Raw genomic sequence first — 27,131 nt, 5'->3', positions numbered from 1 at the left:
AGAGGGAGATGGAACTGACTGGAGACAGAGATGGAAATATAAAATAGTATGCAAATAACCACCAACTGGCATCTGGCGTTTACGATGCATATAAAACCCTGCAGATCTTTGAAGATGCCGGAACAAAACACTGTTGTTAGCCTCAAGGCGCTCGCAGAATGCCCGGGGGTTACACTTTGTATTTAATCGTGGATTTATAACTCCCACCTCTAGAAGCTCTCGATGTGAGAAATATAAGAAAAACCGAAAATGTTTTTAAAAAACGTTTGTGTATGCCAGACGCAACGTGAAAGGCAGTCTCCGGAAACAAGTGGGACCCAGTGGTATGGCAGATGCGCGAGTAGGACAAGGAAACTGTCCCCCCACCCCCTGCCCCTCGCAGACACACAAAAGAAACGGCTTCAGCTCTCAGAGGCTCAGCGCTTCTCAGCCAGCCCAGCGGCGGAGCTGCAGGGCCCCAGCCACCCCGGCCCGCCCCCGCCACGGTCCCTCGGGCCTCGGAAGTGACGCAGGGCGCCCCGCCCCCGCCGCTAGATCCGCTGCTGCTGCCGCGGCGGGCGGACCTGCAGGAGGTGGCGGCTGCGGCGGCTGCGGCGGCCGAGGCCGAGGGAAGATGGCGGACGGTGTAGACCACATAGACATTTACGCGGACGTGGGCGAGGAGTTCAACCAGGTACGGGAGGGCCCAGGCCCACGCCGCCCAAGCGGGCGGCGCTGCGGCCCGGAAGCTGACCCGGGGCCCGCCGCGGGCCGCGAGCCGGCGCGGCTGCAGACCGTGCGCCTTTGCCGCCTCTGGGCCGCGGCGCCCCCCCGAGCCCTTCGTTCTACCGCGTCTTTTAGCGGGCCGCGGGCGCTGCGGGCCGCCGTGGGGTCCGACTCGCGGACGCGGGCCTCCGTGCAGCCGCGGCCGGCCCCTCCCTCGCCGCCGGCGCCTGGCTCCCATTGTTGGCGGCGACCGTCGAGCGCTTCCCGCCGCGCTAGGCCCGGGCGGTGGGGCCGCGTGTGCGCGGCGGGGAGAACGGGCCGCGGCGCCCCCTCCCCCGCCGCCTGCTCGGAGGGAAGCCACACGGGGCGCACGCCCTCCGCCACCTCTTCACCGGCCCTGCAGCTCCGGCTTCGAGTTCTCCCGTCGCTCCATTTTGTCTCCCTGTCCGCGCACGGTCGCGCTTGGAAGGCCGCATTCACGGCCCTTTGTATTCCGCGCGCCCGGTCTCCTGGGCTCTCCTGCTGGCGTTTGCGACAGGTTTCGGCGTGGCACCTTCCTCCCCTTCCCTCTCACTTTCTGAAGGTGGCTTAGGTATGGGAACGTTTGCAACAAGTCCTGTGACTTTTGGACCCCACAGATCGTATTTAAAAGTCGGTGCGTTGGCCCTGCCTGGTTAATCGAGGGCTTGCAGTGTCTTTGAGGCCCAGTGGTTCTTGACCTTTGTGATGAAATACCGGTGAAGACAAGTGGCCTGGCCCAAAAGCAAGAATTGAAAGCGCGATGGTTGGATGGAACAAAAAGATGGTAGCTCACCAACAGATCAGAGTGGTGAAAATAAAAGAACGTTCACCCGAAAATTCTTATGGTATAGTTGAGAAATAAGGAGTTGTAGATAAGACCCTGTTTTCGAAAGCAAAGTGTTAAATTTCTCCCGAGGGCTCTGCTTTACGTTTTTGAAAGGTTGGAGAAAGTGAGAATGCTAGGTTTTCCGGTATCTCATCGGCTACGATTGCCTGGAAGAACTAGCTGTGGAGCTGTGATGTCTGATCGTGGACATCCTTGCAGATTTCGTTTGTTGCTAGAGTAGTGACGATTACTCCCTGAGCTTGCTGTTCACATCTTTACTGCGTTTTATGTAGTAACACATTTTTTAAAAGATCAAATTGTGCGTAACTGCAGTGCACCTAAAAGCTTTATTTTTTATATCTTCCAGGTCCGTATGAGAAGCTTAATAAAATTTTCCTAGTTAATGTGGGTCCTCCCCATCCCCCATTAAGTATCTTATTTGTGACTAGGGGCTCAAGATTTTTAAAGATCCGGAAACTCAAGTCCTTACTGTTCTGTTTTTCAGGAATGACTATGCCTCTGCTTTAAATATTAGAAAGAAAAAAAAAAAAAAAAAGATTTCCAATTGGCTTTAAATGCTTTCTACACCTTTAAAGGCTGGCTGGATACGTTTAGACGTTGCCCATTGTAATCAAACGTTTTAAAATCTGTTTTTTTAATTGTGCTTGTATTTTGAATATATGATACTAGAGTTATGTCGGTTACAAATTAGGAAATTTCCTTGAGTGCTACACGGATTCTGATGTTTTAAAAGATCAGTAGAATACTCCTAGGAAATTGCTTTTCTTTTATTTATTAAATGAGTATAACATTGCATCCAAAAAGAGGGCCATAGTTGCAAGTAAAGGGACAGTTAAGTGTTCAATACTGTCTTCATTAGCTTTCTTACAAGAGAATATATTGCTTCACCTTTCTACACACAATAAAGGAAGAATTGGGGCACAATTTTTTCTTCAGTATCTCTTCGTGAAATTGCATGATTAATTTGGGAGGGACATCTGGATGGAGTGATGCTTTCTTATCCCTTTGCGGTAACTAGTGCTGATTGAGCAGGTGGTAAGGAGATTAAATTTTTGTGGATCCAGTGAGAAACTACTTTTTAGGTGTTTTTTTTTTTTTAACGTAACTTTTCACTGACTTGTACCTACAGCATTATATCTAACACATACTTGTATAATTTTATCAGTAAAATTGTATACGTTTGAATTGATTATTGGTGAGATTAAATAGAGGCATTGTTTTTGTTATTTTGCCTATTGTTGGCCTCTGTAATCTGCTTGCTGTGGTAATTCCTCTACAAAAAATTGGCCACGAAAGGATAGTTCGTCATTTTCAAGGTTCATCCTGTTTTTTAAAAATGCTACTATCATCGAAATATTTTTCTGCAATTTTATCACATTGGAGGCAACTACAAAACTACTACTAAGTGATTTAATCAGCACTGTTATTACTTGGTTACCTTATTTCTGTTAGTTGCTGTAATAAACTATGACTCTTATTGTGTAGTTGAGTAAAATGTTTTACTTCGTTATTAGCCAGTCTTGACTTATTTTGGCTTCTGAACTGCTGTAAACATTTTAAAAATCTTTGGTTTCTTTGTTTTGGTTTTTGTATTTTGGTGAATCATAGTGTTAACTTATTTCAAAAAGTGTGAGACATCGAACAGTCTTAGAAGAAACAAATTTGTTTGAGGATGGGGTGAGAATAAGTGAAGCTCTAGTAGGGTTCCTTTCTTCACCAGATGAATTCAAGAATGGAGAATGAAGAGAAGGTACAAGAAACTTGGCTATTCTGTATGGGTTCTCTTTAGTTCTGAAATCAAAGGTCTTTGAATGTCACCAAATTGAGAACGGTTGCTTCAGTAGAGAGTTTGAACGACTTCCAAATTTCTAAGTTATTTGAATTTGTAGTTGAAAAGAAAGTGTTTCTGTCTAACATTCCAGAGTGTATCATCTGTACAGCTTGAACTGGGATTTGTACTCAAGTCTAGTAGTTACTAACCCAGTATTTAGTAATTATTATAGACTTTTTTATTTTGACCAAAACTAAATAATAATTTAAAAAATTCAGTTGTTCAAAGTCCATTTCTTGAGTATCTGTTACATGCCAACGGAGAGGGATACAAAGTTTAGATAGTCTCTACCCTTAGAGTGCACTGTTGGTGAGGGTGAGATACCTGCATAACTATAACATGCTGGACTGACAGGTCCTATATTGTGGAAACTACTCCTTTATGTATATCTTTATCTGTAGAATTTTTGTTTGTTGATGGAGAAGAGGAAAGTCAAGAAAAATTCTATGAACTTCAGGAAAATGTATACGGTGTGCATTGAAGTAGTATGTATTTTGCTTGTTTGTGGCTCAAAAGCTCTTAATGTAGATGTTCATTTCTGGTCTTTGAGGCTGTAGGTCACTGATAGCAGTACTGATTTAGTAATCTGACCACCCAACTTTAAAATGAAAGTGTATAGAGGTAGTAGCTGGAAACAAAATTCATTTAGGTGGTATGGACCTAGACATCCTCATAAGTCAGCTTTTATTTCGTGAATAATTTTGCTTTACATTTAATCATTATATACTCTAGCCAATTGTTTAGCCAATTATGGAAAGTAAATTTATTGGAAAAATGTCAGTGAAACGTATTGCTGATAAATTTATGTTTACTAGAAAACCATCTAAGATAAAGATGTAAGGTTGAGAGCGAAATAGATAGAGATGGATTCAGAAACATGGATAGAATTGTTTAGGGGAGCCAGAACTCTTCTCACTTGATTTTATTATTTATGAGCATAGTTAATTTAGCTGCCCATGAATTGTCCACTTTGTGGTTTATGTGGCATATTTGTAGTACCAAGTTGGCTTCCTTACCATTTAGTTGAGCTTTTTACAGGGATTTCAAGCTAATTTTATTATCTACTCAGAGCATAATTAGAGAAAATCAGAAAGTGATACGTTTTCTAAAAAAAAAAAAAAATGTCAACATCGTGGGAATGATGCACCAAAAATAAATATATATTTGATTATCTACTATTGGATTTTGTGTGCTAGTATTTAGTTTCCTTGTTATAGAATAAGTTTTGTAAATGCAAGATGTAATTTTTTTCCCCTGCTTGTATTTCTCTATGTGGGAATGACTATTAAATTTCTTCCTTTTTTCTTATTTTTTAAAAATAAATAGAACAGTTTTGAAATAAATGGCCTTTGCTGTGTGTTAATGGTAGTATCATATAATGCATGAATGAAATGGTGTTACTATAATTTTAGGATCACTAAAAGCAGTGTTGGGCCCGTCAGGGATAATGAAAAATACTTTGACAGCTATACCAAGATCATCCCAATAATGGTATACAGTATATACAGTATTTCTGTGGTATTAAAATTTTAAGGGGGATAATTAGGGGGAAAAATGCCTAACAATAACTCCTTGGAGGTAGGGAGATGGGAATAATGAAAAAATGGTTGAGAAACATTGCTGTAGGGGAACTAATAGGATTTTGGTCACTTTACTTTCCATCATATTTTTAAATACTTTCTCTGACTTGGCAATAGCTATTTGTATATCACGTAGAGCATAATATTTTAGTGTAAAATCTTGAGGGGGATATCCTTTAGAACTATTGTAGCGATTTAGAATGGTAGGGAATGAAATTCCTTGAAGTTTTTAACAAACTCTTAAGAGCTGTTTCTTACTGGAAGTTATATATAGTTTGCAGCTTTATTGATAATTTGCTAGCAACTATGAAAAGTAGGTAAGATTGTTTAGTATTTGGTGTCTAATTAGAATGATGTTGATGTTTTCTTGTTTTTGAATGCCATTGAAATGAAAGGTAATAATTGAAAAGACCCTTCACATAGTAGGACTTGACCCTGTTGACTGTTTCTCTTTGACAAAGTAGAAATCATTTTTCTAGTTTGTTCAGTAGGCTTTCAGAACTCACTTTGACCAGTGTTAAATTTTGCATGATTTCAGAATATGCATATTTTCTCACTTTATTGAAGTGGGAACAAAGTTGGATGTGTTCTGTATTTTTTTTTTTAATGTGGAGGATAGGTGTGATAATGATGAAGCTGAAAAAGGAAGGTTATGTACTCTACTGATACTACAAAAGAGTGTGTATTTTGAGTTGCATTTTTAGTAATGGTGGCAAATGTATTCAGATTCATTAATATTTTTCAACAAATCCAAATGTATACCGTTGGGGCTAGCAGTACAGGCTGTGGCTTTGGAACAGAGTGAAGCTAACTAGTCCACATGGAGATCAAACCCCAGGACCATGGTCTCAAATAGCATCATACTTCAACCAATTGGAAGCAGTCCAACTACCAGACAAAATGGCTGATCCTAAATATTGGTAGAATCATATCAATATGGAAAGTTGGTTGATGTCAACATAGGAATTCATGGACGGACAAAAATAGTAAGTGATTGTGATGTACCAGGTTAGTGTAGCTGTAATTATGCTTGTAAGTTATTATCTACTTATGTAAATATTTTCATAAATTAACAACTAATGAAAAGGTCAAATAATGTGTTAAACTATTTGTGTAAGTGAAAATGTAAATTTAAATACTTTTAGTTCTCTAATGGATAACCCTTGAATTCTTTTTTTACTCTCCCTCAGACCATATATTGTGACTATAGTCTCTGCTGAGGAGGATGGAAACACAACTCCCTTTGAATAATAATAATAATTCTCCTTGATGTACAGAACTGGATTGCAAGAGAGTTAAAGTGCCCACTGCCCTTTGTGGGAAGCTTTTTAGTATCTTAAGTTTATGGGACCACTGCTGCAACCACACCACCTGAAGCTTCAGCTACACTGAAACTTCCTAACAAATCTTACCCTCTTTTATTCTCATTTTTACTGTCAGTGCAATTTGAGCATGTTACTTTGTTTAACAAAAATTCATTTCTTAAAGATTATTTTGGTATTGCTGTACAAACAAAATAAAATTATGGCATTATTTAGTGACTTGTGGTCTTAGTTTCTGCCCATTGCTAAAGATGGCTTTGTTGTCTGACTTAACCTTGAGCTCTTGGGCTCCTTATTAAATAAGTCTTATAGACATTCTACCTCATAACAAATAAGATTGGTATGTAATGATTCTTTAATTACTAAATTGAATAACTCTTTAGTTATGTGGAAGATTATTTGAAGATGGCTCTACAAATTTGAGGTCCCTTTGGCTATGTGTGTAAATGGTATTTTCCCTTCTAGGTTTTTTTTTTTTTTTCTTATAAAAAAAATCATATTCTCCCTTCTGCATAACAAAGCAATAGCTATTTTGGGGTCCATATAATACCTTGTTGATCTGTTTACCGGCATTTGTATAACAAATGCTTTCTCTGGATCATTCTTTATCCCTGAAACTATTATTAGTTCCTGCATTTGTATAACAATTCCTTAATAAATTGAATTAATGGGGGAGGCCATGAATTATGTCCGAAGTTTTGTGTTGTCTTATAATTGTCTCTCTTTTTCTTTTATTATTGAAAATGTTCTACCTCATAAGAATGAAACAGTTCACACTAATTTAAGTACTTTGTTATGGACAGGGAGGGAGATAAAAATGGTTCTTTTCCTCTGCTACAGGCTTAGTCAAGCTTGTGGCCCAGTAATGGTTACCAAAGGCAGTTAAGTGGTGTCAAGTGTTCTGCTGATACCTACATTTCATTTTTCTTGTGCTTATTTACAAATTGAATCCTCTCTTCCATTTTTCTCATGCTCTCATGTATGTTTCTTTTTCGTTTTCCTCTTCCTTCTTCCCTGCTTATCATTTAGGCATGTAAGTGACCTCCACTAGCTTTGCTTTAATACTGCTTGTGACACTGAATGACAAAGCTTTACTAGATTCTTATTGATATCACTTTTCTCTTGCTAATGTACTTGACTAGGTATCTAAGAAGTCAGGTAAGCATTAGCTCTTTGTTGACTGAGAATATTAATTTGGATAGTTTCACCTGTGTTTCATTTATTTATCTTTTCCTTATTCATTTGTTAAGATATTTTGAATCATTTTCATACCTACCTTTCCTCTTCCTTTTCCTCTGGCTGCTTATAATGCTTTTTTCTAAAACTGGTCGTTTTCTCAAGGTTGGGAAACAAGATCTGAATACCATAGAAAATAATAGTTGTGTTTTTCTATGGTCAGATATTACAGAGTTGTAATGGTTCTGTTTTTTGTTTGTGACACTTATGTTAAGTGTATTTTTTAAACCCATTTATTTTATTTGTGTACATGTATTGCTCACCCCCACCCATGTTTTGTTACTTTTACTTAAGAGTACTTTACTTCCAAGGAAAGTTTTATGTTCTTACTTTATTTTGCCTCCATGTCATTCTTTTCCCAGAGGGATGTTATTTCCTATATTATAATAAATATCAGTGGGAAAATAGGATTTATTATGTAGAAATTCACATTATAGGTACTGTTCAAGAATATATCTATTCCATAAAGTGAGAAAAGATTCATACTGAGATCTTTGGACCTTTTTCTATTTTCTGTCAGGTTTTTGAAACAAAAAAGTTGAGTGAATTTGTATTCATATCTATTTAGTAGTGTTCTGACTATTACATAATCTAGAGCATTATTTCTGTATCTCAGGAAGCTGAATATGGTGGGCATGATCAAATAGATTTGTATGACGATGTCATCTCTCCATCTGCAAATAATGGAGATGCCCCAGAAGACCGAGATTACATGGATACTCTCCCACCAACTGTTGGTGATGATGTGGGTAAAGGAGCAGCACCAAATGTTGTCTATACATATACTGGAAAAAGAATTGCATTATATATTGGAAATCTGACATGGGTAAGTAAAGTTAACGTATTAATTAAATTACTGGTTATTGATTTCTTTTGTTGGCTGGCCAGTACAGGGATCTGAACCTGTTACCTTGGTGTTATAAGGCTGCTATCTACTGGTAATTGATTTTGAACAGCTCTAGTAGTTAATGTTTTCCTTCAGTTTTTAAACATAAAAATTTGAAGTTACTATATTTGTTTTTCTGTATTTTTGCTTATGCAGTGAGAAGGGAAATAACAGGTACCTTTAAAGCATCATTAATTCCAGTTCTGGTTTTAAATTTTGTAGTCATTCAACTTATCTTTGTAGAGATATCAGTTAAGTATAGTTAAATTATTTTTGTCTTCAATTATTTTAATTTACTACTCTTAACGTAACTTCAGATATTATAGTTTTACTAAGAGAAATGCTCACATAAAAGCTCAAGCCTGGACTCAGAAGTATAGAAGACGACAGAGACACTATATCACTCCTGGTTTAAAAATAGTGCTCATTTTTTGATTCATGTTACAAACTTAAGGTTCATTACTGCTCTTAAATTTGAAATCTAATTTATAGAAATGCTGCTGTATACATTGTAGTTTAATTTGGGTTGTTCAAGACAGATTATTGTTTGAGCTATATTAACTACATGTTCAATATATTTATATTTTTATTAGTATTAAATCTTAAGTATTTACTAAAATAGTTCTGTAGAATTTTTACATCTTAGTTATTACATATACTTGAAAGTTTAAAAATTGTATATTTAAGAATCAAAATAAAACTTGGTGCTCTTCCCCTTCCCTTATAACATTTTATTTTTAAATATTTTATTTACATTTCTTTTAAGACTAATTGTGACCAATCTCCTACCACCCAGTCTGAGCCATCTTGACAATATTGGAGACAATAGCAGTGTAGTTATGAGAGAGTGGTTGCAAAGTAAGAATTTGAATTTTAGCTTCACCATTTATTAGTTTTGTGACCCTGGGCAAGCTCTTTAACCTCTCTATTGTGAGACTTATACGGTTAAAAATTAAATAGTTGGTTAAAATACATGGTAAGTACTCAATACATGTTAGTTTTTTCTCTTTATTTTATATTCAAACATAAGATGAAATTTATTTCACTAAGTATATTCCTTTAATTTAAAGGGAGGAAATGACAAGTGAGATTGTTTTTGTTGTTGTTTTGCTTTTTTGTTTTGGTGGCTGGCCTACAGGGATTAAACCCTGGGCCTGGTGTTATCAGCACCATGCTCTAACCAGCTGAGCTAAATGGGCAGCCCAATTGGTTTATATTGAAAACTTTAAATTATAGCAGTTTAAAGCTGGAAGGGACCAGAAACTTTATTAAGAGTGAAAACTTATCTCCCAAATATACCTTCTAATTTCTGAAACACACTAATCAGGGAAAATGAAGTTAGGTTCTCAGATGCTTTTGAGTTATTTAAAAATTGGAGACTGACTGATAGTAATTATACTTAGATTTGCACTAAGCCCTAATTTTCTCTTGTTTATTCTGAATTTACCCTTAAAAACTAAATTGAAACAAAAATCTTGGATATGTTATAATGGTTAATGAAGGTTATTATGTCTTACAGTGGACAACAGATGAAGACCTAACTGAAGCAGTTCATTCTTTGGGAGTTAATGATATTTTGGAGATAAAGTTTTTTGAAAATCGGGCAAATGGCCAGTCAAAGGGGTAAGAAGTCTCTTTTTTTTTTTTTTTTGCCCAATATAAGTTGGTAACTAGTGATTACAGCTTACAAGTTAACTTTCCTTAAAGTTTATGCTAATTTATACACATGTGAAGGACACATGATTATTTACATTGGAAGGAGGTTCTTGGCAAAGATTCATGCTTTCATTTTACATACCTTGCTATCTAATGCACTAAAATTCTAGGGGGTTGAAGATGTGGACAGGTTAGGTCTATTTTCTGATTTTTCTGAGTTTTCTCCCTCTGGTTGAAATGGTTATTGAAATAACAGTTTTAACAAGAATTACTCTCTCTGTGATTGGGAGATGCGGCACTATAGGCAACAGGAGAATAATGGGAGTAACATGGATATTTTGCTTTATTTTTTTTTTAGTTGTTAAACTATACAAGTGAGATAGGATCATTTTGGGAAAATTATAAAATACCGATATCCAAAAGTAAGAAAATAAAATGCTGCTATCTCACCATTCACAGATTATCACTTTTTACATTTTCGTGAGTATATTTTCACATTTTTTCCCTTAAAATAGGATTACAATTCACATGTTTTGTAACATGTTTAATTCAAGGAGTAGAACAAATATTTATCAGTAAATATACATCCACTCTAATATCTGATTTTTTTCTATCATAGCTTGCATGCTACTGTAATTCACTTTACCTTTCTCGTTTACGGTTATTTTGGTTGTTTCTACTTCTGCCTATTACAAATGATGTTGCAGCAGGCATCATTTTCTATAAATCTCCAGGTGCAGATAATTGTTTGTTTTTTTTTTTAAGATAAATTGCTAGATGCAGAATAATAAAGAATATGCTTATTTTGTATTGTTTAGTTCTCTAAAAAGATTATGCCTGTTTATACTAAACTAAGAATATTTTCAAAGTATATGCAGTGTCTCACTACTTTTCACCAACTTCACTTCTCCCAGCTGGTCCAATTCACCATCGTCTCTCACTCGAATTCCTACCTAGGACCTTTAGTTGTTTCCTCTCCACGTTTACTTTTCCTGCCATATATCTATCTGGCTTACTCTTTTGCTTTATTCAGGATTTTAACTGTTTTTAAGAGTTTTCTTCCCTGACCACCCTGTGCAAAATACCAACCTTCCTATCATGTCTCTGTTCCTTTCTTTTCTGTTTATTATATTTTACTTGTTTATTGTCTTGCCTCCTTCCTCTAGACTAAGTTCCAAGAGATCAGAGATTTTGTTCTGTTCGCTGTTGTATCCCCAGACCTAGAATGGTGCCTGGCATATAGGAGGTGGTCCTCAGTAAATATTTGTTAGATGAATTATATTGTTTCTAAATGTTGTGAACCAAGATAATAATCCTGGATGAAACAACAGAATTTGTTGACTAGAACAAGAGATCTAGTTAAGGGACCACATTGAACATTAGGCAGAAAAGGGATCTAAGCTCCTAAGAATGACTCCCCCACACCCAAATAATTTAGAATACCACCCACAAATAATTTAGAATATCCTGTAACTATACAACTTGGTAATCATTCTGTTTTGTTTTGTTTGTTTTTGATAGCTGGCTGGTACGGGAGTAGAACCCTTGACCTTGGGGTTATAACACCATGCTCTAACCAACTGAGCTAACTGGTCAGCCCAATCATTCAGTTTTTTTTAAATTTATTTTTCTTATTGAGAATTTATTTTTCTTATATACCATAAAATTCACCTTTTTAAAGTACACAGTTCAATGATTTTTTTAGTATACAGTCAGCCTTCCATGTCCTTGGGTTCTGCATCCATGGATTCAGCCAATTGCAGATGGAAAATAACAGATTGAAAATATTTGGGGGTTAAAGAAAAAGTAAAAATACAACAATAAAAATAATACAGATAAAACCAATACAGTGTAACAACTATTTACATAGCTTTTACATTGTATTTGGTATTGTAAATCATCTAGAGATTATATAAAGTATAGGGGAGGAAGTGTGTAGGTTGTTTAAAAATATGCCGTTTTGTATAAGGGACATGAGCATCTGTGGATTTTGGTGTCCATGGGGATCCTAGATCCAATCCCCCTCGGATACCAAGGGACAACTATGTTTACAAAGTTGGAACAACCATTGTCATTATCTAGTTACAGAACGTTTCATCACCCCGAAAAAGAAACCCCATGCCCATCAGCAGTCACTCCCCATTCCTTCTCTCCCTTTCTGCTGGCAACCACAAATGTACTTTCCATCTCTGGATTTGCCTATTCTGGAGATTTCATGTAAATGGAGTCATACAATATGTGGTCCTATGTGATTGGCTTCTTTCATGTAGCATAGTGTTTTCAAGGTTCATCCATATTGTAGCATGTATCAGCATTTCTTTTTATGTCTGAATAATATGTCATTATATGGGTATAGCACTTAAAAAAAAAATTCATCCGTTAGTTGATGTACATTTGTGTCCTTTCCTCTTTTGGCTGTTAAGGAAAATGCCCCTATGAGTATTTGTGTACCAGTTTTGTATGAACATATATTTTCAAATTCTGGAACCTAGGAGTAGAATTATTTGGTTATATGCTAAATCTATGTTTAACTTCTTGAGGAATTGCCAGATTATTTGCGAAAGTGGCAACAACGTTTACATGCCCATCAGCAACATGTGAGGATTCCAGTTTCTCCACATCCTCACCAACACTTGTTAATTATCTTTTTGATTATAGCCATGCTACTGGGTGTGAAGTGGTTTCTCATTGTGGTTTTGATTTGCACTTCCCTGATGGTTAATGATATTGAGCATCTTTTCGTAGAGTTCAAAAAGTGGGAACAACCCAAATATCCATGAAATGATGGACGGATTTTTTTAAAATGCGGTATGTCTATAATGGTATATTATTTAGTTGTAAGAGGAAATTAAGTATTGATACATGCTACTATATCAGTGAACCTTGAAAACATTATGCTAGGTGAAAGAAGGCAGTTTTAAAGGACCATATATTGTATGATTCTGTTTGTGTGAAATATCCAGAACAGGCAAATCCATAGAGACAGAAAATAGATTTAGTGCCTAGGGTTGAGAAATGGGAGTAAGTGGGGAGTGACAGCTTATGGGTATGGAATTTATTTTGGGGTGATAAAAATGTCCTAAAATTGATTATGGTGATGGTTGTGAGACTTTGTATATGTTGAAAACTATTGTACCTTTTAAATTACTGAATTCTATGGTATGTTAAAAATAAAACATCAAAGTGTGAACTTGGATAGCTTTAATAAAAAAATTTTTGTAGGGACTTTGGAACAAATCATTTCCTTATTAATAACAATAACACTAATCCTTCTTCACTTTCTACCCTCACTGCTTTAAACACCTTTTAGGTTTGCCCTCGTTGGTGTTGGATCTGAAGCATCTTCAAAAAAGCTGATGGATCTGTTGCCTAAAAGAGAACTTCATGGTCAGAATCCTGTTGTAACTCCATGCAATAAACAGTTCCTGAGTCAATTTGAAATGCAGTCCAGGAAAAGTAAGCAATCCCTTAGAGGCTTTTATTAAAAGATGTGCATTTTAACCATGTTGCTAGCATTTTTTAGGTGTTATGCTGAGGAAGTCATCTTAATATTTAGTTCATTGGAGAATCCATTTTGGAAAGTCCATGCATTGAATTTGATTTAATCACTGGTTATGACTGTGGGCCCATATACTGGAAACCTACTCCCATTCCATTTTTCTCTAGATGTAACAGACCCTGTACTATATAACAGAGTGCAAGTCCTGTAGTGTTGCCATTCTTATCCTGTCATTCCCATTGGAGAGAAAGGAAGAAACTATATTCTTATCCTTAGATTGAAGGACAGGAAAGCTATGTGGATATGTGTTATGGTGGAGAAGAGACCACTGATAACCAGAAAATATTTCTTGATTTCCTACTTGGCACCAAGACCTTTTAGCACTTGTTAAAGTGAATATAGAAAAGATTTGCCATCACACACTTAGAATGTTATCATTTAAAGAGATACGATGCATGATCATGTAATTAACAGAAATTCAAGTGGTGTTTTTTCTTTTAATGTTTTAGCACTTAAGACTTAACTGAAGAATATGTTACAAAATTTAAATGATCTATGCTACTGAAATTAAGATTTCTGTTGAAGAATTTTGGTCTTGGCTACTGCAGAGTCCTGGTATTTTGAAAGTAGTTCATATTTACTCATTGGAAATACATTTAAACTTGTATATTTTGAGACATCAAAAGAACTTAAACAAATGTGAATGTTTTCCTAACTCATGTAGTTTGCCCAGGCCCAGGACATCTATCTGCAAATTAATATATGTATAAAATGAACTCTGAAATACAGTTGTTTCTTATAACAGTGGTTGCATTTCAGAGAACTATTTTAATAAGTGCTATTTATGAGTATTTGGATATTTGCAGCTACACAATCAGGACAAATGTCTGGGGAAGGTAAAGCTGGTCCTCCAGGAGGCAGTTCACGTGCAGCATTTCCACAAGGTGGTAGAGGACGGGGACGTTTTCCAGGGACTGTTCCCGGTGGGGACAGATTTCCTGGGCCAGCAGGACCAGGAGGGCCACCCCCACCTTTTCCAGGTAAAACTTTTCTTAAATTACCACAGATAAAACATGTCTACCTAATACCTCTTTTCCTTTTCTCTCTTTTTCAAGTAATGCATTATTAATGTGACTTACTCTCCTTGTTATGCTATTTTTGGAATCCAGGAAATTTGATCAAGCATCTTGTTAAAGGAACTCGGCCTTTGTTCCTGGAAACTAGGATTCCATGGCATATGGGGCACAGCATAGAGGAAATACCCATTTTTGGCCTAAAAGGTCTTTATTTTTCTCCAAACTTGCTTGACTTATATATAGAATATTTACATCCGTCTTATTTCTTACCTCTTAAAAAATCCTTTCAAGAACATTTTTCCTTGTTTCACTTTCTAGCTTGGCATCAGAGTAGAATATAAGGTGGGTGATTTCACTGTAATAAGCGTGTGTACGCTGAAAGATGGAAATATCTCTAAGTGTTGTAATCTTTTTTATTAAAGTTTTTGTTTCAATAATTTTTCTCAAGCATAAATTGAGACTTAAGTTTGTAAGGATATGCTTTACCTTTGTAGTTGTTAATGTAGCATTTACCATATGGGTTTCATTTAAAGAGAAAGAATTTTGGTCTATGAGCTATGCATTAAAAGTATAATCTTGGCATATAAAGGTTAAAATATCCTATTATTGAAGTGTTTTTTTTTTTTCTCTCTCCTTTATTCTATAGCCGGACAGACTCCACCACGTCCACCCTTAGGTCCTCCAGGCCCACCTGGTCCACCAGGTCCTCCACCTCCTGGTCAGGTTCTGCCTCCTCCTCTAGCTGGGCCTCCTAATCGAGGAGATCGCCCTCCACCACCAGTTCTTTTTCCTGGACAACCTTTTGGGCAGCCTCCATTGGGTCCACTTCCTCCTGGCCCTCCACCTCCAGTTCCAGGCTATGGCCCCCCTCCTGGTCCACCACCTCCACAACAGGGACCACCTCCACCTCCAGGCCCCTTTCCACCTCGCCCACCTGGTCCGCTTGGGCCACCCCTTACACTTGCTCCTCCTCCGCATCTTCCTGGACCACCTCCAGGTGCCCCCCCACCAGCTCCACATGTGAATCCGGCTTTCTTTCCTCCACCAACTAACAGTGGCATGCCTACATCAGACAGCCGAGGTCCGCCACCAACAGACCCATATGGCCGACCTCCACCATATGATAGGGGTGATTATGGACCGCCTGGAAGGTAAGTTAGTATGTATCTATGAACATATTTGATCAGTAAAAAAGATAGGAACAATGACTGAAAAATACTGTGTTGTAGGTACGTAAATATATCATTTCTGCCCTCCAGAGAGATGAGGTTTCTGAGCTGCTTCTTTATTTCGGCTGAAAGATACTGGTGTAAGAGAATTTTGCTTAGACTTGTTCTCTTTTTAGGAAAAATAGTGTGCTTCTGTCTGGAGAAGTAACTACTGTCTCAGGCTCATGTCAAAAGCAGCTAGTATGAATTGCTTTACACTATTATGACTAACTTAGGAAATCTGTTGAGTGTGATTTAAGGTTTATTTTTATTTTATAGGGAAATGGATACTGCAAGAACACCATTGAGTGAAGCTGAGTTTGAAGAAATAATGAATAGAAATAGGGCAATCTCAAGCAGTGCTATTTCAAGAGCTGTGTCTGATGCCAGTGCTGGTTTGTATATTTCTTCCTGTGTTAATATTTCTTATTTATGTTTTTTAGTAATGACCTGAAAACTTAAGTGCATTCTTGGAGATAGGTCATTTACATGTAATAGTTCTTTTTCTATTCCCAAATTATTTCCTATCATTTATTTAAAAAGCATTGAAGGAAGCTATATGTCACAATAGACTTGTAACTTGAAGTTATTAGGTGTAAGTTTAAGTTGTGGCCTTGACATTTATGGTTCAAGGGCCTTAAGGCAGCTCATTTATTCTCCAATTTGCAAAATGATAACTTTCTTCACAGAGTTATAATAATAGTATCAATTTCATGAGCATGAAAAGCCTTTTCAAAAGATCAAACTCTAAAAAGAGACGTCTTCTGTAGTCATTTTAAATTATACTACTTTTGTAAAATGTTCTATCACTCTTACCCCAAGTGGTTTGATAGTATTTTGAAAACAGAATTTGACTTCATTCCTCCTCAGGTGATTATGGGAGTGCTATTGAGACATTGGTAACTGCAATTTCTTTAATTAAACAATCCAAAGTATCTGCTGATGATCGTTGCAAAGTTCTTATTAGCTCTTTGCAAGATTGCCTTCATGGAATTGAGTCCAAGTCATATGGTTCTGGATCAAGGTAAAACTTTCCTGTCTCATGTCTATTTAAAACTTCTAGTTTACAAATGGAAAAAATACTGTGTGGGGGACTTTATTTTTTTATTTTTATTTTTATTTTTTTTGTGTGTGTGTAGGGGGGACTTTAAAATAAGGCTTTGATACTTACTGTTTACTCAGCAGCCAGAGTGATTTTTTAACTAAATCAAACATTAGGTGTTTTCTTAAAACCCTTCAAAGGCTTCCACTTACTTTTAGAATGAGACTGTAAACACTGAGGTGCTACTATGTAATGTAGTCTCTGCTTATCTTTCTAGCCTAATTTGGTGTGTCTCTACCTACTTACTATACTCCAGCCATATTTATCTCCCTTCTTTTTCTCTGGACACATCAAGCATTTGACCACCTCACTGTTTTTGTACTTTATATTCCTTCTGCTGGGAACCCTTTTCCCTGGCTTTTCATGTACCTAGCTCCTTATCCTTTATGTCTCAACTTAGTCTAACTTCTTAGGAGGGGTCTTCTCCCAGGTTAGTCTATCATTTCGTTCTGTTTGTTTCTTTCATAATACTTACTGGAACCTATTCTTATTTGTTATTAATGCACATTACTTCCAACTAGAACACATGTTGGGTGATGACAGGGACCTTACCTATCCTGTTCATTAAAATATTTCTAATGCCTAAATGGTATCTAGTACAGAATAGGTGCTAAATAAATATTTCTTCAGTGAGGGAGTGAATGAATGAATGAATGGTCTATTTCTTTTTGGTTTTTAAGTTAGGTAGTTCCTATTTTTATTGTTACTATTAACCTTGAAATTTTACATATTTTTGAAAGGTAGATCTTTAGTCTTCACATGATATTCTTAGATCTGTCTTTAATGTACTTTATCTGGTGGTAGAGTTTTCTTAATTAAGTTAAGGGAAAGGAGCTAGCCTTTGACATGGTCCACAACTTAAACCTTTTGGACCCAAAGAAATGATCTCTTTGTCTGAAAAATTTGTCATTGCTAAAGACCATATCTTGTATCATTTTCTTTTTAAGTTTTAAGTCCAAAATAAGAACTACCTTGATCAATGAGCTTATAGCACCTAGTAATATTTAAATCTAGCTGTCTAGAGCAGAAATAAAAGATAAAAATATATTCTCATTTAAACTGATAGACAGTTATTATTTCCTTATTATAAATTTAGCAGAATTCCTAACTGTCTTTTAGGCAGTAAACGTTGGTTAATTTTTTTTTTTTTTTTAAAGGCAGCTCATGGAACATTTCTACTTATTAAATACAGTGTGAGTGCTATACCAGTCCTTTGTTTTCTACTGGTCATAATTGTTAGGCTTCTCCTCTGCCTCCGCTCCTTCCCCAAACATATGTATATTAGAAAGTTTCTTAGTGGATAATGCTCCTGATGAAGCATATTTTGGTTAGCTAGAAATATAAAATTGATATTTATATGTAGGTTTAGTAACCTATTTTAATATGTGGTAATTTTTATGTACTTAAGCCCAATTGTATGTTGAATGATTTCGTGAATTTTATATCTAAAAAAACTATATTCTAGATGTTCTTTAGCTTAAAATACAAGTACTTTGAAATTTTCCCTCCCTTAACTTTGTTTATTCAATAAACACTGTGTGTCTGTCTGAGGCTACTAGTTTAAATAGATGATGTGATGTATTTCCATGGTATGCCTGGTTCCCAGTTTTTCAGTGAATATTCTAAAAAATGAAATTTCTGGTTCATGCTTATTGGTGAATTGGTAAGTCATTATTGGCAGGTCAATATAGTGAGTCTAAACTAGGATTACACAGAATTTTTTGACTTCTTAGATTTTTAAAGCACCAAAATATTGAATGTCTTTTTGAGTTATCCATTTATGGAGAGCATTAATCCAGTAATTTCTTTTAGAAGACGTGAACGATCAAGAGAGAGGGACCATAGTAGATCACGAGAAAAGAGTCGGCGTCATAAATCCCGTAGTAGAGATCGTCATGATGATTACTATAGAGAGAGAAGCAGGGAAAGAGAGAGACATCGGGATCGTGACCGAGACCGTGACCGAGAGCGTGACCGAGAACGAGAGTATCGTCATCGTTAGAAGGTGGGTATTCCCTGTTCTTGTTACATTTAGCATGTGTATTATTAACAGTAATTATAACTCCAAGGCTGTTGTCTATACAGTATATACCTACGTTTTAAATGGCCCAACTAGTTCTGAATTTAATCTTCTAAAAAAACATCTGAGACAACAGGTAAGTAAAGACAGGTAAAAATTTTTACCTTTTATCCTTGTGTATTGCTGAGTTGTCCCTTCTAGGTTTCAAATTAATGGTCGTAAAGCAGGAAAATAATCAAGAGGACTCATTGTGTACTTCTAAAATCTAAAAATTTGGATTCTCATAATCACAGTTTGCATGTGATTTAAACTGGGAGTTATTTCATATATATGCATATATTATATGCTTGGATTCTTTAAAGTTTCTCTTTTGAACTAACTTCATTTGTCCCTAAAACTTTTTAAGATACTCTGTAACACTATAATATTTTATAATACAGGAGGATGTTTTCTCAGCATTGAAAGAGATTTTTTTCTTAATGTTTTTTAGAAAATACACTATTTTCCTATTACCCAGATTTTGTTTTTAAAAGAAAAGAAACAGTATCCTTTAATTTGCAAAGATGTAAAAGTTACTGAATTAAAGTGGGTTCAGGGTACTTCATATCTAAAAATTTTAAATTGTGTCAAGCCATACATCCCAGGTTAGAATAATCTTGAAATAATTTTCTTTGATGTTTCATTCATAAACCATAATCATTGTCTTTTTTTCTGTATTTTAAAACTTTCTTGTGTACATTTTCGTAAAATGGGAAGAGTTGTCTGTTTATGCTTCATTTTCACATGTTAATTTTATTTTATATCTGTGAACAGCATTTATTCATGTGAAGAGTGGGGGGATGGCACTGTAAGACTGTGCGTGTGACACAAAGGTTTTTCTGTAAACAAAATATTTTTTCTTTATATGTTGGTGGTATATCCAAATTAAATTAAGCTAAAACCAACCCCCCCCTCATAGGTAAATACTCTTTATGTGATTATTTCAGTAATCATAGGAAACATTGAAAATACAGTCGTGGTAATTGTTACTATTTAATTTGTTATGAGCAACATCATAAGCTTTATTAAGTGTATGTAATTCTGTGACAGAAAGCAGTTTCTTTAACAATAATGGACATATTTTAGGAGATGAGATCCTTTTCAAATAATGCTATTTAGAAAATAAGCATGTAAGTCTTATTTTTATGGAACACAAATAAGCTGTTACACTATTTGCAATTTTAAGGGCTTTTTGAAGTGAAAAGGCCGGTTTTAATACTTTTTCTTGCATTTTGAATATGCAGCTCGAATATTTATCAAAACTTTAATTTTTATATAGTTCTCCATATATTGTGTATTACAAAATTTAAGATAAATAATTCTCAAAACATTCCTTTAATATGAGACAAAGCATCTTTTATTTTTAAAACTGAGCTTATTGAAATTGATACTGTTTTTGGATGTAAGAATTGAATGTTGTATTATGTAAATCTAAACACTAAATTTTAAAGATGTAGTGCTTTTTTATTTTACTGAGTTGAAAGTATCTGATCCTGTCTTACGAAAAAATTCTCAGCGCCCATCAGTTGCTTAAGGTGGATTATAGTCAGGTTATTACTTGAAATACTTAAACTACATCAGCCATTTCATTTATAGAAAGGTACATTTTCTACGTGTTATGTATTTATTAGACTTTGTGAGTTATTAACAAGCTTCTAGTTACTGAAGGCATGATGATGAAACTTGAATACATTTTTAGTCATCTCCAAACTTGGATGTGCCTGTCAAGGGGCCTCTAAAACAATTTACATCCAAAGTTAGTTAACGACAGTTTTCATACTGGTTTTTGTAAAACTAGTATAGTCAACTAAGAAAACTCTTTCTGAAAAGTCCATGGTTAATTTTAAATACTTTGAATTAACTCAGATTACATTTTAGTAATGAGTACACCTAAATATATCATGACTTGAGTTTCATTACATTCAGACATTAACTATGAATTCCTAATGTTCAAACTGTTGTTGACATTTTTTCTTAATCACTGATGTATCATACCAAAATTCCCATGTTTTGTTTGTACATTAATCAGAATTGAGTTGTAATATTGTATGTGCCTTCATCCAAGCAAAACTTTACTTAAGCATTTTCAGTGCAAAAAATTCTGTTGTCCTGGATTATTGTACCTTTGGCATACCAAACAGTATTTATTGTGGATGTAGACATGAACAAAGAGGTGGGAACTGGGATTAAATATATTCAAGTGAAAAAATTTTTTAAGCTAGAAACTATCTACAAATTTTATCACCATTATAATAAGGTCTGTTGTTGACCTCTTTAGAAGTTTTTAAATATGAGTCCTTTTGAGCTTTCATGTAAATCTTAAATGGACTAAATGGAGTAATGACTTGAAAGCTAATATGAATGTCAGTAGTAAGTCTGTAAACAAACAAAACGATAATGTATTCTATTACTAAAGTGATGGTTAATGGCTAAAAGGGCAAGTTCTTTAACTGGAAACTTAATGATGTTGGCAAGCTGTTAATGTCTGTCCCATCTTAATTTTTTTTGTGTGTTTGAACTGTTGGTAATGTTAATTGCATTCTCTCATTTTTAAAATGTATTAGGTTTTCTAAAAGCATCCAGTACCTAAGTTCAAATAGATAATATTTTAATGGAAAATATCAATATTGTAAATTTCAGTATGTAAATACATTGTGCTTAATATTCTGTAATTTCTGCCTCTATTCTCAGACCACCCTGAGCAAAATAAAAGTAGCTCATTGCTTTAAGATTGTACACTTCTTACAGAAATAATTTCACTGTCATAGTTGAGTATGTTCTTTTAGGTTGTGTTCCTCTTATTACTTGTTTGGAACAGCCGTAATCAGCAAATTTCTGTTACCAACAGTTTGTCTTTGTGTACTGAATAGTAATGAAACCAAATTATTTTTTAAAATACTCTTTTTCAGGCTTTTCCTCTTCCTGATTTATGAGGTTTTACATATGCTCAAGTCGTTATCCATTTCTTTGATAGAATTTTTAAGCATTGGGTATAGGCTCTGGATTACATTACTATACTTTCCTTTGCTGTGTGTTTTATTTTCTTCTACCATAAATATTATGATCTTAGATTTTGTTCTTATTGTGCAAGATTTAAGATGCATAGCATTACTTATTCAGCTTATAACATTCTGTTAATTTGGGAAAAACCAACAAAGCCAAAAGAATAAAAAATTCTTTCTCGCCTGTTACGATATTTCGTCTCCTTAAGAGTTAGTGTTGCTTTGAGGCTTATATGAAAATTAAATTCTCTTAATTACCTGGTGAATGATACTGGTTGTAATAAGATTTAAAAATTATTTCTGCAACTCTTAGGTCATCTGAGATCTGCCTAATATTTCCGAGCCCCGTGTTTCCTTGTATTTGACAATATATCCTAACTACTCTGCTTCATTTGTATATGCTAGCTCTCTTTAACTCTAATTTCCCATGGCTCTAGTATTATTTGCAAAACCTGTCTGACTACACAGCTATCTTATTTAAAGTGACAAGAGAGGGTAGGAAGTGATCTCTTGAATGGGTGTGTAGTGTTTTGCTCACTGTGGTTTAAGAATATGTTTACAAATGATTAATGTTCCCTGTTTAAAAAAATCCAATGCCAATGTGTCACCTTGCTCTCTCACCTTCATCTCAGTGTTAAATTTACTACCATTGTTTTAGTTTGTAAATTAGATTGTTTTGAATAAATAATGTTTTGAATGAATATTTAGTTAGCATTGTTTAAAGAAAAGCTCATAGCCAAAAAGGAGTAAGGGTGCCATTTATGCTATCCAAATTTATGAATTTGCTTTCTGTGGTAGCATGTTTTAATTCTCACAGTGAGTTCTAAATAACAAACAGCTTATTTTGAAATGTCCGTTTTGTGAATCTTTTGGAGGCAGAGCTGATTTTTCTTTTACTGTGATGAAGTTTATTTCTACTTTTCAGTGCACTGCCTATAGCAACAATTATGTATGTTTTATAGAGTAATAAAATGCTTTAGTTAAAATGAGGTAAGTACTATGTTCAGAGGTAGAAAGATAAAAATATGAAATGTTTTGGTAGCAAGGAACTTTTTGTCAACATCTACAATAAAGAGAGTTGTTTTTGTATAATATGTTCTAGTCAACATAAGGAGGAATTTTGATTTTAAAAATAGTTAACTTGTATTCAGATACTTGTCTTGCCCATATCATTTCCATTCCTGTCATTAAGGAGTTTTCAGATAGAGAAAAGTGAGTTTTATTTCATTGAGTTAATAATACTGCAGCTCTAAAATTAGATGAGAATCCTTTTAATTCACTATATTAATATGAAAATGTATATAATATGTATATATATATATAAGAGCCCTATCAAATATATATTTCAATCTTTAACCTAAAAAGTGAATTTACCATGAGTTTAAAATATTGATGCTAACAAATTTGCATAGATAAGTTTCTAATAGAAGTACTCATAATTTGAGTTATTAATAATAATGGCTTGATTTTACATTATCTCAAAATGCAGGTACTTCTCTGTATTGAAATTTTGCTTAGTGCTCACTTTAACTTACAGACCTTATTAAAGAGCTGTAGATTCCTTTTGTCTTCTTAGTTATAACAACTGTTGACATAGGCCTTCCTTTTATAACTGATAGCTAAAGCAAAGTAATTGTGTGGCTTTGACATTACGGATTTGACCAAATGGTATTCTGAAAACATGAGCATTGAATGTATTTGTCACTTTTAAGCTTCTTTTTGATATTTTTGTTTATGTAGATGTCTGAGACATTTGAGACTATCTTATGGAATTGGATTATTGGAAATGGGTTGTATTGCTTTCAAATTTGCTTTCATTTGAGATTGTAAATTTCATATTTCCAAGTGGATAAATGTAAAGTGTTTAAAAATAGAAATAAAAACTGCCAGACTATCCTCCAGATTTTATATTTCTGTATGGTAAAAATCAAGTTTATTAATAGTAAAGGTCTTTCAATAAAATATATAAACAAAAGATTAGTCTTGGATAAAGATGTGTATTGTAATTTCACAAACAGGATTCTCTATATAAAAAGTAGTAAAATTTTCCACTGGAATTGCAATGATATAGAGTTTGCAGTATATGCAATATGTTTTTTGGAAGGGTTGAATATTTTTGTTTTGCTCACTATGACTTTAAATAATTTTTCCCTGTTTATGACCCCAATCTCTCTTCTTCATCCTTCCCAGCACAACAGAAAAATTTGGGGATATAGTATTCTTTTGCAGTAACATTTATGAATTTCCCATTAATTATTTTCTCAGATTAGAATAAATGCCTTGGCTCTTTTTAATGCTTTACCAGATTTCTAAAAGTACATTGCAAATAATAAATAATAAAACATTTGAAAGCTGCCATTTTGGGTTTTTTTGTTAATTAATTCCACTAAATGGCTTCATCAACATACCATAAGATGAAGGTGCAATAAAAGGTAAAATTAGGAATGGCTTAAGTATCTCTTTCAAAAATACGGGCATATAGAAACTATTTAAAAGTGAAAGTCCAAGGTTATAACATCTGTTTTTTTTCCTTTTGCAGTTGTTAAAATATTTTACTGCTAGGCAGTGTGAATGTATATGTGTAGTGATGCTCTTAAGATGCTTACAACGTAGTTGGGGAAGAAAGGACGTAAAAGATAAAATTTATAGTTTCAACAGAAATTATTCTTAATTGTAGAGCATAAAGCATTTTCGAATTATTTTTATGGCGAGATATCACTAAACATTGTGCCCTTTTGACTCCAAAGTCACTTTATTGTTGAAATGCTCTCTTGGAGTTTATATTATGAATATATGGTGTTTCATGATCACTTATGTCCAAGTTAATTGAATATTTCTTTTGTGAACCTCTACCTGAAGTTTGCATATATATGTATTCTTGAAATTTTAGTTTATCAACTTTGGTTTTTTGGGGGTCTTTTTTGTTTTTTTCCTTTGTGAGTTTTCAATGAAATTTATCTTTGTAGATTCCCATTTAGCTTGTTTTTGGTTAGTTTATATATATTAGATATTTCAGTATAGGTGGAATAGAGTGAAAGTAAAGTAAATGCTTTAAATTTGTATTATGTCTAAAGATTTGTATGTGGATGTCATTTATTTAAATGTCCATACTGAGCTACTTATAAATTTTATTTAAATTTTGTAATATGGATCAACATTTGATTTATAACCACTGCAGAAGTTCCTGTATCCTGTCAAATAAATACAATTAATTTGTAAAATAAGTTATTGCATTTTATATTCAGTTCAGCATTTAATTGTTAAATGAGTTAATATAGAATTGATATGTGGGTGAATGAAAAATACATTAAAATCATCCAAGCATTTTCTCATTTATTTTTGTAGTATGCATATTTTAGAAGATGATTTATGAATGTTTCATCATCACAGAAACAGTAGCTGCTATATTTTCCTTTGTTTCAGTCATTAAATTTAAAAGTCAGTAATATCTAAGAATGAAATCAGAATGTCTCAATTTTCATCATCAGATAAATTGGGAGCATTTCTCCACCACAGATGCAGCTACTGTTTCAGTTAATTCTTATTTTGTGTTAGAATACATAACAGTGAAGTAGATGCACGACATGTGTATGTATAGTTAAGCCAGCATTTTTCTGTGTATTATGGGGAATAGCAAAATCTACATCACAAATTTTGACACATTACAGCTGAAGGAAGAGGAACACCTTCCAAGACAAAACAGTCTTCATGGGGGAAAAATGACGCTTGTCCAGCAGTTTACTTCTTGTGATTGAACTGAACCTGTAAGGATTCATGGATAAAATGAACAGGAATAGATCTGAATAAAGCAAATCTGCATAAATGGTAACCAGTAGCTCTACTTTTATTTTTTATGTTGCTTAACTGTTTTATTTGAAGGAAACCTGTGTGATTTTAGAAGTTATAGCTTTTGCAACTTTATTACTGGTTATATACATTTGGCCATTATAATGTGCAAGCAATTGGAAAAAAAAAAAGTCAAGTAAATGCTTGTTTTTATAGTAGTTTGTTCTTGTTAAAAATGTTCATATGATAATGTCTGTAAACAGCACCACTTTGATTACAATAGATGTAGTGTTGTAATAAACTGTTTAATGGGGCTGATGTGTAAAGCTGTTCAAGTTATTTGATGTTTACACCTCAGGGAAAGTCTTGTGTTCAGCAATATCTAAAGATAATGTTACTATGACAACATTTTTACTGTCCTTTAAAAAAGCATTGCAATAGCATTTTTAGATATGCATCAATCTAATCTTGCGTTCAGTGAATTAAACATACTAATTAAGTGTCTCTTGCCCTTGATTTTGATATTAGAATAGGTGATTACGTGGATATTTAATATTTCTATATTCTGCTTTTCTAGCTGTTTTTACCTAGTTAGCTTGTGACTTTGCTGAATGTTATGTAAACTTGTAAAAATGGAAATTTGACAGCAATCCAGTCAATGTGTTAGGGGTCAAAAATTTGAGGTTTTAACATTTTAGTAAAAATTCATACCTTATTGCTACCGTAATGCAGCTTAATTACAACACAGATGTACTGAAACAATTGTGAACTATTAGCATTGAAGAAATATTTTGACAATTCTGATTTGATGCTGCAGTTATTTCCTGTTTTTTTATTGATGGTGCTTGTGGTTCATTTTGAAGCCACGGGCAGTGTAAATACAGCTGTGCAGCAGGTAAATGTGAGTAGAGAGAGCCTTAGTTTTATTTTCCAGTTGGTGTAGATTTCTGAAGATGTGATGTTTATTAACATTAAGTTGTATTCTCCAGTATGTGTAATGGGATATTACAGGTTGTACCCTGTCTCCACAGTTTAAGGAATTCTGTGTATATTCATGCAACCTATTGATTCATGGTAAAGTTAGTTAAGTTAATCAAAGGTTTTTTGTTTGTTTGTTTGTTTTTCAAACTACCTTACATATAGGCCCACATTAAAAAGCACCTGGCTGGCATGTGTTCTTAATTTGCAGAATTAGCAGAGGCAGATTGTCAAACTGATTAGATATTTTTATAGGAAGGTAGTTTTAAATCATAACTTCAGAAATTTGAGTTAAAATCCTCAAGCAAGTTAATTTGTTTTTAATATATTTTTAAGA

General features: G+C 34.6%; 1 protein-coding gene across 4 annotated transcripts; it reads left to right on the top strand.

Moving 5' to 3' along the window:
- Positions 1-544: 544 nt before the first annotated feature.
- On the top strand, positions 545-25,859 carry CPSF6 (cleavage and polyadenylation specific factor 6). Of its 4 annotated transcripts, none has more exons than XM_063075828.1 (11): positions 545-673; positions 8,159-8,368; positions 9,948-10,051; positions 13,395-13,540; positions 14,450-14,623; positions 14,753-14,863; positions 15,306-15,810; positions 16,147-16,262; positions 16,738-16,891; positions 18,785-18,974; positions 25,699-25,859. In XM_063075828.1, exons 1-10 carry the CDS (start codon positions 614-616, stop codon positions 18,969-18,971), a joined length of 1,767 nt encoding a protein of 588 aa, XP_062931898.1. In that variant the 5' UTR covers positions 545-613; the 3' UTR covers positions 18,972-18,974; positions 25,699-25,859. The 4 variants fall into 4 exon arrangements, with proteins under 4 accessions (XP_062931898.1, XP_062931897.1, XP_062931900.1 ...); XM_063075827.1 differs by having other exon boundaries at positions 18,782-18,974; XM_063075830.1 differs by lacking the exon at positions 14,753-14,863.
- The last annotated feature ends 1,272 nt before the right edge of the window (positions 25,860-27,131 follow it).

The sequence above is a fragment of the Cynocephalus volans genome, chromosome 12, assembly GCF_027409185.1.
Source record: "Cynocephalus volans isolate mCynVol1 chromosome 12, mCynVol1.pri, whole genome shotgun sequence".
NCBI lineage: Eukaryota > Metazoa > Chordata > Mammalia > Dermoptera > Cynocephalidae > Cynocephalus > Cynocephalus volans.
This window is presented reverse-complemented; position numbering and strand designations above follow the sequence as displayed.

Coding starts and splice junctions, on each gene's coding strand:
- CPSF6 (XM_063075827.1), top strand. CDS start 614: ATGGCGGACGGTGTAGACCACATAGACATTTACGCGGACGTGGGCGAG. Junction 674..8,158: donor TGGGCGAGGAGTTCAACCAG/GTACGGGAGGGC, acceptor TCTGTATCTCAG/GAAGCTGAATATGGTGGGCA. Junction 15,811..16,146: donor GATTATGGACCGCCTGGAAG/GTAAGTTAGTAT, acceptor TTTATTTTATAG/GGAAATGGATACTGCAAGAA.